We start from the raw sequence: 12,827 nt of genomic DNA on the forward strand, positions 1-12,827 counted from the left end.
AAATAATAATTATAAATATAATATAAAGAAGCATACAATATACAACATGACTCCTTGGAACATGGAGAAAACAAATAACGTAAAAGGCTTCCCTCCTGACGATCCAGTCCGCTTTTCAAGTCAGAACGGGTGGGGTGGGGGGGGGCCTCTGTGCAACACAAGGCACAGGACTGAACACCCAAAACATAAGACACAGTACCAGCATAGATAGTGTAACACACAGACACACGCATACACACACACATTCATACAGTACACAGACAAGCTTCACCCTCACACACACACAAACCCAGGCTCATCCCTAGGGAACAGAAGAGGGGGGCAGAAAATTAGCCTGCTACTTTAACACTGGGAATGTTTAAACAGAACTAGAGATTTTTAAAAAAGGAGAAAAAAAGCCTAAAAGCAAAGAAATATCATTTTGCTTGCAAATAAAAAAAAAACATTTTTTTCTGATTTTTTTTTTTTTTTTTTTTACAAACTGATGCTCAATATTAGAAGAAGTAATACTCAAAGAACCAAAAACCAAGATAATCTTTTTTTTTTTCTTTTTGTTGAAAGACCGAAAACAAAAAACATTTAAAAAGTCCAGTCCACTGGCTGAGGTTGCAGCAGGGATCACAAATTAATAACACTGTGCAGATCCTCATTGGTCATGCGGTTGATGGAGCGGGAGCTGCTCTCAGGAACGAGGCATTTCATCACCATGTTCTCACACGACTTCCTGTAGGAAGTCCACACACTCCCACTGAGAGAGAGAGGGGGGGGGAGAGGGAGAGAGAGGGGGGGGGAGAGGGAGAGAGAGGGGGGGGGGAGAGGGAGAGAGAGGGAGAGGGGGAGGGAGGGAGAGGGAGAGAGAGGGGGAGGGAGAGAGAGAGGGAGGGGGAGAGAGGGAGAGGGAGAGAGAGGGGGGGGGAGAGAGGGAGAGAGAGAGGGAGGGGGAGAGAAAATTATATTTGTACCCTTTTTTTCTACACTATACAGTGTTTGTTTACAACTAAAGCAATCATCATCATTTCAAAGACTAACATTTTTCTACCATGACATATCCATATTCTCCTAAAAACAGAAAAGGGGGGGGGGGGTGGAGGTAACAAGAGTGGGAGAGGAAAACAATGAATGAAACCCTCACCTGGTCTGACCCTTGACCTCTGTGAGGTCACCAACGCCCACAGTGCGACACATTCCGGTGTTGAGGTCCCAGCTCACCTGCAGGCTGGAGTGGTAGGTGTTGGGCCTGGGAACACACACACACGCAGTTACAGACCACCGCCAGCAGAGGGGGCTACTCTGAGAGACAGATTTTCTGACAGTTAGGCTAGGCTCAGGTTTGCTGTGACAGAGCTGTGATTTATTTAATTTTATTAATTGAGTCTCTCTCTCATTCTCTCTCGTAGGCAGCAGTGGGGATTACTCACCCAATCCATTACATTGCAGTATTTTTGGCTTGACTAGCGAGTTTGTGTTGTGATACTCAACAACATTGAAACGTAGTTCCGTGTTTCAAAAGAAAAGTCTGAACATTTTGATTGGTTGCCGACATGCGGATCAAAACACTAGAACGTGTCACATATGCCCAAACTAACCAAATTTGGGGGGAAATGCTCCCTGATTCGGCCCAAACGAGCTAGGTGTGAACGCGCCGCGCCCTTAGATGAAGATCAGATCACATTTTATGACCAATTAACGCAGAAAACCAGGTCATTCCAAAGGATTCACATACTTTTTTCTTGCCACTGTATATAAAACCTTGAAATTAAAAAAGGCAGAGATTCAAAATCTTGGTTGCCCAGGCAACAACGGCGACGTACCTCCTATGCACTAAACACCTGTTAACACGCCAAAAATACACTACAAACTACATGTGAGAGAATAAACAACCTTTTGTTCTTAGAGAGGAAGAGGAAACAGCCTGGCTGGCAACCAGTCAGAGAGACACGCACTGACACACACACACACGTAGAGAGACAGTGTACCTGCAGTGCTTCTCCTCTGCGTTGGAGAAGGCCAGCAGCAGCAGGCCGATGTTGATCACCACTGTGTTGGTCTCTGGACACACCTGGCACACACACGCACACACACACACACACACACACACACAGACGGAGTTAGTATTCGTGTGTGTCAGAGACAGAAAGAGAGAAAGTGTGTTTGTGTGTGTGTGTGTGTGTTTGAGAGACAGAGATAGAACGTGTGTCAGTGTGTGTGTGTGAGCCACAGAGATAGAATGTGTGTGTGTGTGTGTGTGTGTGTTTGAGAGACAGAGATGGAATGTGTGTGTGAGCCAGAGAGATAGAATGTGTGAGTGTGTGTGTTTGAGAGACAGAGATAGAATGTGTGTCAATATGTGTGTGTGAGCCAGAGAGATAGAATGTGTGTGTGTGTGTGTGTGTGTGTGTGTGTGTGTGTGTGTGTACATCCAGGATGACGACGTCGTAGTCACTGAAGAAGCAGAACTGCTGCTGCCAGGAGGCGTCGCTGCGGATCACCTCGTTGATCAGATACCCAAAGTCCAGCGTGAGCTGCTCCACACACACACTCTGAGAACACACACACACACACACACACACACACACACACACACACACCTAGTTAGGTACCAGGGTGAGCTGCTCCACACACACTCTGAGAACACACACACACACACACACACATCTGGTGAGCTGCTCCACACACACACTCTGAGGAACACACACACACACACACACACACACACACACACACATAGCTCCACACACACACACTGAGAAACACACACACACACACACACACACACACACACACATATAGGGTGAGCTGCTCCACACACACACTCTGAGGAACACATATGGTGGAATAATATGCCTGCTAAGACATTTTATTTATTGATAACACATTCATTACCTTTGAGACTGAATTCACAAGAGTCACTAGACAGTCAGACTGTCTGGGCAGAATCAACACATTGACGACCTCAGCCTAGTAGACAATGAAACCAGTTTCTCTACTTGAAGCTTGATATTGGCTAGACAACAGACACATTTAAATGATCACAAAGACCTAATTGCTCTCTTTTCTCTTAAACCTGCATCTAGAGAGACTGAGCAATCTAGAGCAGTTCTGGGCCTTTGTTTTGCCTCGGTCCAGTGCTCTGAAACTCGACCAGACCAGTTTGTGACTTTTGTTCCCCTTTTCCACCTTTGTGTCTCTAGGAGAAAGTGGGGGTCGATTCCCCCCTAACCTCTTCTCAATCTGCATCACAGCCAGTCCTTCTCATACAGGAAATGCCTGTGATTGGCCTGTACCTCACTTGAGGGCGGGCTTGTTGCCTGAGTGTACCTGAGTGTATAAAATACAGATTTGCCCCTGTGTCTGGACTTTCAGAGAACCTTTGTCGTATCAAGACAGATCTTGACACGCTGTAAACTTTCTCCTTTTGCAAAAGTAAATTAAATACCTTTTCCTCTGCAATTTGAAAAGAAGCAGGCTGCCTTTTTGATTCTATATTTAGATATTTCAATGACACACACACACACACATCTAAGGTGAGCTGCTCCACACACACACTCTGAGGAACACACACACACACACACACACACACACATCTAGCATGAGCTGCTCCACACACGCACTCTGAGGAACACACACACAGACACACACATCTAGTCAGCTGCTCCACACACATATACACACTCTACAGAGAGAAACACACACACACACACACACACACGCCGCTGAGGGTCATCAATGTGTACGGCCCAACCAACGTGGCCAAGAGAGTCTCCCTTTTCAAGAAACTTCGGTCTCTCCTCCTCATCCCCACACCAGTCCTAGTGGGGGGAGATTTCAACTGTGCCCTCCGGGATGAGGACCGCAGCAGGCCCAGGAGAGACCGATCCACTACAGAACTTCAGTCCATCATAGACGACTTCCAACTGGTAGACGCCGGTGGCACCTCCCCGCCGACACACACAAGGGTGAGTTCCTCCGGGAATTCTTCCTCCAGGATAGACATGTTCTTGCTCTCGCCAGGTCTGAGGATGGGAACCCTGACCAGCCAGGCGGCCCACTTCTCGGACCACAGGATGTTGACAGTGTCCCTGGAATGGGATGGCCAAACAAGAGCGGGTAGGGGTACCTGGAGGATGAATACATCGATCCTTCAGGACCCAACAGTGGTGCATTCCTTCTCCAGGCGCTACCTGGAGTGGAGGACCCTAAAAGAACTGTTCGACTCCCCGATAGAGTGGTGGGAGATGGTTAAGGCCAGGACAAAGGGCTACTTCGGGTCAGTCGGAAGGAGGAAAGCGGCAGAACAGAGGGCCAGGTTTCAACACCACAACGCGGCCCTCCAACGCCTAAGTCTCCTACAACTGGGTGGTCTGGATGTGGCCCGAGAACTGGCTGAGACCAAACAACACCTTGCCACCCTCTACCGGGAGCAACAACAAAAGAAACAGTTCAGGGAAAAACTCCAGGGCCTGGAGGAGGAGGAGAAATGCACACGCCACTTCTTCCGCAAGGCACGGTCAAAACACAAGCCTATCCTGTCCCTATACGACACCAATGGGGACACCGTGTCAGACAGAGGCAACATCCCGGGGGTGGCAAGAGAGTTCTACGAGAGTCTCTACAACATCAAGACAACCGACGAGACTCTCATGGCCACCTTCCTGGATGGTCTGGACCGGGTCCCCGAGGGTGGTGAGAGTGAGAACCCAGAGCTGACCACGGAGGAGCTCACCCGGGCCGTGCACTCCTTGAATACACACAAGGCCCCTGGACCGGATGGGATCCCAGCAGAGTTCTACAAGACTCTCTGGGATCTCCTCAAGGAGGACTTGGCGGAGGTCTTCAAAGCCGTCTACAGGGAAGGGAGGCTTGGAGAGTCAATGAGACAGAGTACGGTCACACTGATCCCCAAGAAAGGGGACCTCAAGGACCTCCGGAACTGGCGCCCCATTAATCTCCTCCCAGTGGACTATAAAATCATGACAAAAGCCCTCACCCAACGGTTTCAAACCCTCCTCCCCTCAGTTATAGCCCCTGACCAAACCTGTAGCGTCCCCGGTAGGTCCATCAACGACAACCTGCTCCTGGTGAGAGACCTCATCCTGCACTCCCAGGAGCGGAGGTCCCCTTTAGGCCTTCTCAGCCTGGATCAGGAGAAGGCCTTTGACAGGGTTAGCCATGGTTTCCTGCAGAGGGTGCTGAGGGGCATGAACTTCCCCCAGCACCTGCTCAACTGGACCGAACTCTGCTACAACAACATCACGAGCAGAGTTCGGATCAACAACCAGTTGACAGACCCCTTCCCCATCAAAGCTGGAGTACGGCAGGGATGCCCCTTGGCCCCTCTACTGTACGTCATCTACCTGGAGCCGTTCCTACGGAAGATCAGGAGCTCCCCCAACATCATGGGCTACCCTCTACCAGGGGCCCGGGGGGAGAGGCTCAAGGTGGTGGCGTACATGGACGACATTACCATCGTCGGCACAGATAGTCGCTCCATTTCCACAGCAACGAAAGTGGTGGAGGACTACTGTGCAGCCACTGGCGCCCTGATCAATAGGGGTAAGTGTGAGCTGTTTCTGTCGCAGCACTGGCAGGAGAACCTGGCAACCTCCTTCCCTGTAAAGACGGAAAACATTAAGCTGCTGGGGATCACCTACCAGAAAGATGGAGGAGCCTCCGGCAGCTGGAAGGAGACCATCCGCCAGGTCCAAAAGAAGATCTGTGAGTGGAGTGCACGGCCTCTCACAATGACAGGCAAGATCCTGGTCCTGAAGGCTATTGTTCTTCCCATTCTCCTTTACCTGGGCAGGGTGTTTCCCCCAGACAGAGCAGTATCCAAAACCATCGAAAGGATCATGTTTACCTTTGTCTGGGGGAGCCAGATGGAAAAACTAAAACGCACCACCCTGTACAAAACAGTGGAGAATGGGGGGAAAGGGGTCCCAGACATCCTAAACATCATTAGGGCACAGGGACTCTCCAACCTCATCAACAACATCAACAACAAAGATAGGAAAGCCAGGTTCTTTGAAATATACTATGCCACACCCATCCTCCGGACACTCAGGGTGACCGCATCAATAAATCACACTGTGCCCTACAGCTGGGACCCCCCTCCAGTCTACAAGATATGGAGGGACTTTGCCTTCAAGACAGGATTGTCCGCGGCTGGGCTGGCCTCATGGAAATACAAAGACATTATGACCTTCATAAGGTCGAAGGAAACCATTACTCACCCCAAGGCCAGCACAGCCGTGGACTCCAAACAGGTATGGAAAAACATTAATCATAAATGTACTAACAAGGCAAGGCAAGGCAAGGCAAGTTTATTTGTATAGCACATTTCATACAACAGGGGCAATTCAAAGTGCTTTACATGCATTATTTAAAAATACAGCAAGAGGAGCATAAGAAAATAACAATTACAATGAATAAAAGCAAATATAAGAAGTAAATAGATCAAACATTTAAAAAGACAATAGTTAATGGGAAAAAGACATTGATAGAAGTGTTTGTGTTTAATCATATCCCTCCACATCCTTCTACATCCCTCTACATCCCTCTACATCCCTCCACATCCCTCTACATCCCTCCACATCCCTCTACATCCCTCTACATACTCTACAACCCTCTACATCCCTCTACACCCCTCTACATCCCTCCACATCCCTCTACAACCCTCTACATCCCTCCACATTCCTCTACATCCCTCTACATCCCTCTACACCCCTCTACATCCCTCCACATTCCTCTACAATCCTCTACATCCCTCTACATCCCTCCACATCACTCTACATCCCTCTACATCCCTCCACATCCCTTCACATCCCTCTACATCCCTCCACATCCCTCTACATCCCTCCACATCCCTCTACATCCCTCTACATCCCTCCACATCCCTCTACATCCCTCTACATCCCTCTACATCCCTCTACACCACTCCATATCCCTCCACATCCCTCCACAAGAGGAGCATAAGAAAATAAAAATTACAATGAATAAAAGCAAATATAAGAAGTAAATAGATAAAACATTTAAAAAGACAATAGTTAATGGAAAAAAGACATTGATAGAAGTGTTTGTGTTTAATCATAACTGGTGCAAAACATGAAGGTTTTTAGCTTAGATTTAAATATTTTAAGGGTTTGGGCCTGTTTGATTTCTTCAGGGAGTTTGTTCCAGGAGCATGCAGCAGCGTGACTGAAAGCTGCTGCACCGTGTTTTGTTTTTACTCTTGGAATTATTAGCTGATTTGTCTCAGCTGACCTTAGGGACCTTGCGGGAATATAGGGTGGGAGGAGATCTGATATGTATTTTGGTCCAAGACCATTTTGTGATTTGTATGTAATTAGGAGGATTTTGAATTCAATTCTCTGAGAGACTGGTAGCCAGTGCAGGGATCTCAGGATTGGTGTAATGTGTTCAAATTTCTTTGTTTTTGTTAGGACCCTAGCAGCGGCGTTTTGGATGAGCTGCAATTTACGAACAGCTCCTTTAGATAGGCCTGTTAGTAGACCATTACAATAAACAAAAAGACATTGCCTGGATGGCTGCTCATGGTTGTCTCCCCACTAGGGAATTCTTGCATAGGCGGCACATCGCAACGACTGAGAAATGCCCCCACGGATGCACGGACACAGAACACATTAACCACCTGTTCTGTGAGTGCTCCGTGGCCAGGCGGGTCTGGGCCCTGTTTGTTCCCTCTGTCTCCCTAAACAGCCTGCTGACCCTGCCCCGCTTGACGAGCGAGAACATCCTGTATGGTCCTCCCGGGGGGTGCACAACCCCCCAACTACAACAACAGTGGAGGATCATCAGCGCCGTCAAGCAGGTACTCTGGGAGACGAGGAACATCAGGGTCTATCAGAAACAGAGCGTCCACCTGACAACCCTGAGGAGGAGAATCACCCTCTGCCTCAGGGACCATGCTATTGTTGATTTTAAAAATAACCCGGATCAAGCAAGAGCGGTGTGGGGGGTGGAGAGATGGAAGGACGTCATCCTCTAAACCCCCCCCCATGCCGCGCCGCATCGCCCAACCCCCCCCCACCCCGGGCCTACCTCACTACACCACCAGTTCCTGCACTATCACCTTCACCACCGTTCCAGCACAAGCCCTGGTCAGCAGTATCACCATCACAAGGACCAGGAGAGGAGCAGCGCACAACACCAACAGGGAAGTTTACTGCACCTTCCACCACCTACACATGTACACAGCACTGACCCACTTCCTACCCTCACCAGAATATCACCACACACAACCCACAGCCGAACCAGCCGTCTCTGCCAGCACCACCAGCACCAGGATGACCAACACCACTGGGTCACAGGGAAGTACTGATCACCCGCCTGACACCAAAATGCACACTACACAAACCATGCACACCTCCCTTCTCTCACTCCTGTATCTTTTCAGGCACATGTCATATCCAGCTCTGACACCTACCCAGGCTTCCAGACCCAGGAGCAGAGACCGGCGGGAACCACCACGTCACCCCAGCACCAACCCCAGGTTCCAACTCAGCGACCCCAAACCCCCTGTTCCGGGCCACCCCCCCCCAACTCCAGGCCCCCAGCTACAGGCCCAGTCCCCTACCCGCCAACCCCCAACCCCCAGCCCGGAACAAGCTGAGAAGAGCCAGGGAGCTTTTTCCCTGGATAAGCTGTGTACAGGTTTTTCGCCTCTGCTTGCCTGCCATGCGCCGAGCTCTCTGGGCCTCTCCTCAGGGGCCTCCGGTCGGCCTGCGTGCTCGATCTGCTCCGCCGCTGGGGCGCCTGGTCCGGCTAGCCTCGTGAAGGGCTACAGGAGTCTGAGCCTGGTGGGCTGGGCCGGATGCGCCGGTGGTGGGGCGGGTCGGGTGAGTCGGGTGTGTGGGGTCCCTCGGGGGAGGGAGGTGGGGGAGCCACGGCTTTGCACTGGTGGGCAAACTGGATAGTAGTCGCTCTACAACTAGAGGGCTGCAGGGGAATTTTTTTCCCGGATGCACAGCGAACAGGTTTTTTACCCCTGCCTCCTACCGACACTGGAACCTGGACACTGAACACTGAACACTGAACATTACACTACACTGGACAATACACTGAACACTGAGCACTTTAGTTAGTTTAATGTTGGTTGTTGTTGAATGTAATGTCTTAAATGTCTGATTGTTTGATTAATTGATTGTATACACGGTGTTGCGTTTTTATAAAAACCAATAAAAAACACCTTTTGCAAAAGTAAATTAAATACCTTTTCCTCTGCAATTTGAAAAGAAGCAGGCTGCCTTTTTGATTCTATATTTAGATATTTCAATGACACACACACACACACACATCTAAGGTGAGCTGCTCCACACACACACTCTGAGGAACACACACACAGACACACACATCTAGTCAGCTGCTCCACACACATATACACACTCTACAGAGAGAAACACACACACACACACACACACACAGACCTGGCCTCCAGACATGGTGGTGTTTAGTCTAAACTAGCACACCTGCCCTACTGTAGACTCATCACCAGTGTTGCCACAGTTACTTTGAAAAAGTATTCTGATGACTGATTACTGATTACTCCTTTAAAAAGTAATCTACCGTATTTTCCGGACTATAAGTCGCGGTTTTTTTCATACTTTGGCTGGTCCTGCGACTTATAGTCAGGTGCGACTTATATATCAATAATTCATAATCTCTGACTGACATGAACTGACATACGGTAATCTCTGACTGACATGAACCAAGGAGTAACTTCCGCTAGCGCCTCATACACGATAGAATAGCCATTATACTTGACAATGTGGACATTAAACACGACAATGTGGACATTAAACATGATGTTATGGACCTTATACACAATGTTATGGACGTTATAAACGATATTAAAGTCATTTATTCCTTCCAGAGACTGTTCTATGTTGCTAAGTTACCCCCGCGAGGCTATTTTGCTACTTCCGCTAGCGCCACATACGCGATAGAATAGCCATTATACTCGACAATGTGGACATTACACACGACAATGTGGACATTAAACATGATATTATGGACCTTATACACGATATTATGAACGTTATACACGATATTAAAGTCATTTATTACCTTTCAGAGGCTGTTCAATGTTGCATTGTTTGTAGGCCGCCCTTCATCCTAACTACTTCCGTTTTTCACCAAGCTATCTTTGTCATGGCCTTATACACGATAAATAGTCGTTACACTCGACAATGTGGACATTAAGCACTAAATTATGAACGTTATACACGCTATTATGAACGTTATACACGATATTAAAGTCATTTATTACCTTTCAGAGGCTGTTCCATCCTGTTTGCTTGCTCCCGCGACGCCATTTTGCTAACCTTCGTTAGCAACGCGCTAGCTAGCCCTGGCTTTACACTCGATAATTTAAGTATTTCTAACCTTTCAGAAGAAGTTTTAACGTGAATTATGTCCTTCCTGGGCTTACAAATCCTCTCATGTCTCTTCACAGTGCCAGACTAGAGTCAAGCTCAACAGGGTCTTCTTTCCCCGCTGATTCCGCCAAGCCCGTTCCCTTGAACCATGCGACTTATAGTCCAGTGCGACTTATATGTGGTTTTTTCCTCTTCATGACCCATTTTTGGCCTGCTGCGACTTATACTCGGGTGCGACTTATAGTCCGGAAAATACGGTAGTTACTTTACTGATTACTTGATTTAAAAAGTAACTAAGTTAGATTACTAGTTACTTTTTTAGTTACTATTGGCAGCTGCCTAGGCACCCGACCCCCCCCCCCCCCCCCCGCAACATAAAAATGAAAACTGGTTTTGCCAAAACTCACTTTATTTTAACAGTAACTTAAATTACATAATTAAACTTTAAACAATAACTTAAAACAACAAAATAAAGAGTCTTTCTTTGCCTCACCCAACATAAATACTTGTTTTTAAACAATAAAATAAATATAATCTTTATTTAACACAGTAACTAGCAAGGAGTGGTTTCACAAAACCTAAAACCTACCCTGACCATTCAGATATGATCCTAATATAATCCTAATCCTAAACTGGGTGAGTCTGAGTTTATCAATGAAGAGTGAACTCAGCTGTCAAGACTGGAAGGAGGCCATGAACACGCTATGGAGGCCATGAACACGCTATGGAGGCCATGAACACGCTATGGAGGCCATGAACACACTATGAGTGAAACAGTGGAAAGGGGCGAGTAAACCAGTGGTTGTATCTCATTAACAGAAGCTTCTCAAACCTCTTGTCAGAAAGTCTGTTCCTTCTAGGCGTGAGCACCAAACCTCCCAGACTAAAGAGCCGCTCTACAGGAGCGCTAGATGGGGTTGGAGTGTTATACTTCAAGAAAATGTTCTTAATGTTTGGATACTGATTCAGAATCTGAAGCTCATGCCCTGACCTCAAGTAGTCCATGACTTCCTTTTCTGCCGAGTAGGTCTCCTCTGGCTCCGCCTCAAAAGCAAAAAAGTCCATCTCGCCTTGGTTGGCAGTCGTGGTGGGTACACTGGCAGGGCTCTGTGCTGCAGGAGCAGTTTTGCGACATTCTGCTGTGAGAAGCTCCTTTACTTGCTCCCTCCTACCTTCATCTCTCAGCCATCGGAGTTTGAATTTTGGACAACTAGCAGCTGCGAGAAGGGCATCTTTGTTGTCCAGCACACTGGCAAAACGAGTCTGGATAGCCTGAAAGATATAATTTGATATGTTTATTATTATCTAGTTGTAGCCTATAAGGTCTATTATTTATACCTTTATTTACTAATTATGTATGCAATTAGTTTGTGCAACTGACAACCTACATACTGCAGTATGGTGTGACTCTGCTCCATGTTCATGAATAGTGCAATGAAAATGTATTTATTTATCTTTAAGATGGAACAACATAGCATACCTGCACTATGGCATCTGGAAGGCCTGCAGTCATCTTGGATAGGGTGTCTTTCACAGCAAGGGTCTTCTGCATCAGGACTTCAAGTGTGGGCAGTAAAGTCCCATACGGACAGTCACCTTGTAGGATATCCAGTGCTATAGTTAGAGGCTTCATGACGGTACAGTACTCATGCAGGTACTGGTACTCCTGGTCTTTGAAGCACTTCACTCCCAGCTTGTTGCACAGAGTAGTCAGCTCATTCATGGGGATTTCTGCGATTCTCTTTATGGCTTCGTAAAAGGAATTCCACCTTGTGGATGTCGGTACCAGGAGCTTTCTTTTGTTAACCTCCTCCACCGTTTCTGACGCAACGGTAGATCGGCTTGCTTTCGTCCAGAGAGCTGTGCATTTTGCTGTGCTGCTCCTATACACAGCCTTGCTCTCTGGTTTGGAAGTGATGTACTTCTCCACATCACTTGTAGAAATAAGGTTGAGGGTATGTGAAGCACACCTTTGGTGCGGGGGAAGAATCAGCTGGCCATCACTATCATCCTCAGCTGATAGGATTTCTGACACATCTAAAAAAGTGACATCATCCGTGGCCTCCTCCACCGTCTCATCATCGGACTCTGTGACAGCAGGCTGATAGACTTGAAATGCCTTGACAAAGTTAGATCCATTATCTGTCACTGTTGCTACTACTTTGTTGATTAGTCCATATGAAGAGTGAATGTTTTCGATTTCTGCACCAATAACATCATACGTGTGTCTACCGCGGATTCTCCTACACGCCAATGCAGCCTTGTTGCGGTCTAATGTGGATCTACTAATCCAGTGGAGCGTTACTCCCATATAGCTCCTATTGTTAGCTGTCCAAATGTCCGCTGTAGTTGACACATAGTCGACCTCGTTCAGCGCAGCCTTCAGATGTTTTTCCATCTCTGCATACTCCTTCTCCAAGTACGAAGAAAAAG

General features: G+C 47.7%; 1 protein-coding gene across 1 annotated transcript in view; it reads right to left on the reverse strand.

The window, feature by feature from the left end:
• Positions 1–12,827, reverse strand: part of LOC308169870 (DDB1- and CUL4-associated factor 15-like) — a gene marked incomplete at both ends in the record, with an annotated part of 43,764 nt that overhangs the window by 23,708 nt on the left and 7,229 nt on the right. The window contains 4 exons of the mRNA XM_080544602.1: positions 634–748; positions 1,133–1,237; positions 1,977–2,059; positions 2,418–2,540. Coding sequence (XP_080400728.1) covers positions 634–748; positions 1,133–1,237; positions 1,977–2,059; positions 2,418–2,540 — 426 coding nt within the window. The remainder of the gene's footprint in view (positions 1–633; positions 749–1,132; positions 1,238–1,976; positions 2,060–2,417; positions 2,541–12,827) is intronic.

Source organism: Nansenia antarctica (assembly GCF_963989245.1).
Source record: "Nansenia antarctica genome assembly, chromosome: 14".
Classification (NCBI taxonomy): domain Eukaryota; kingdom Metazoa; phylum Chordata; class Actinopteri; order Argentiniformes; family Microstomatidae; genus Nansenia; species Nansenia antarctica.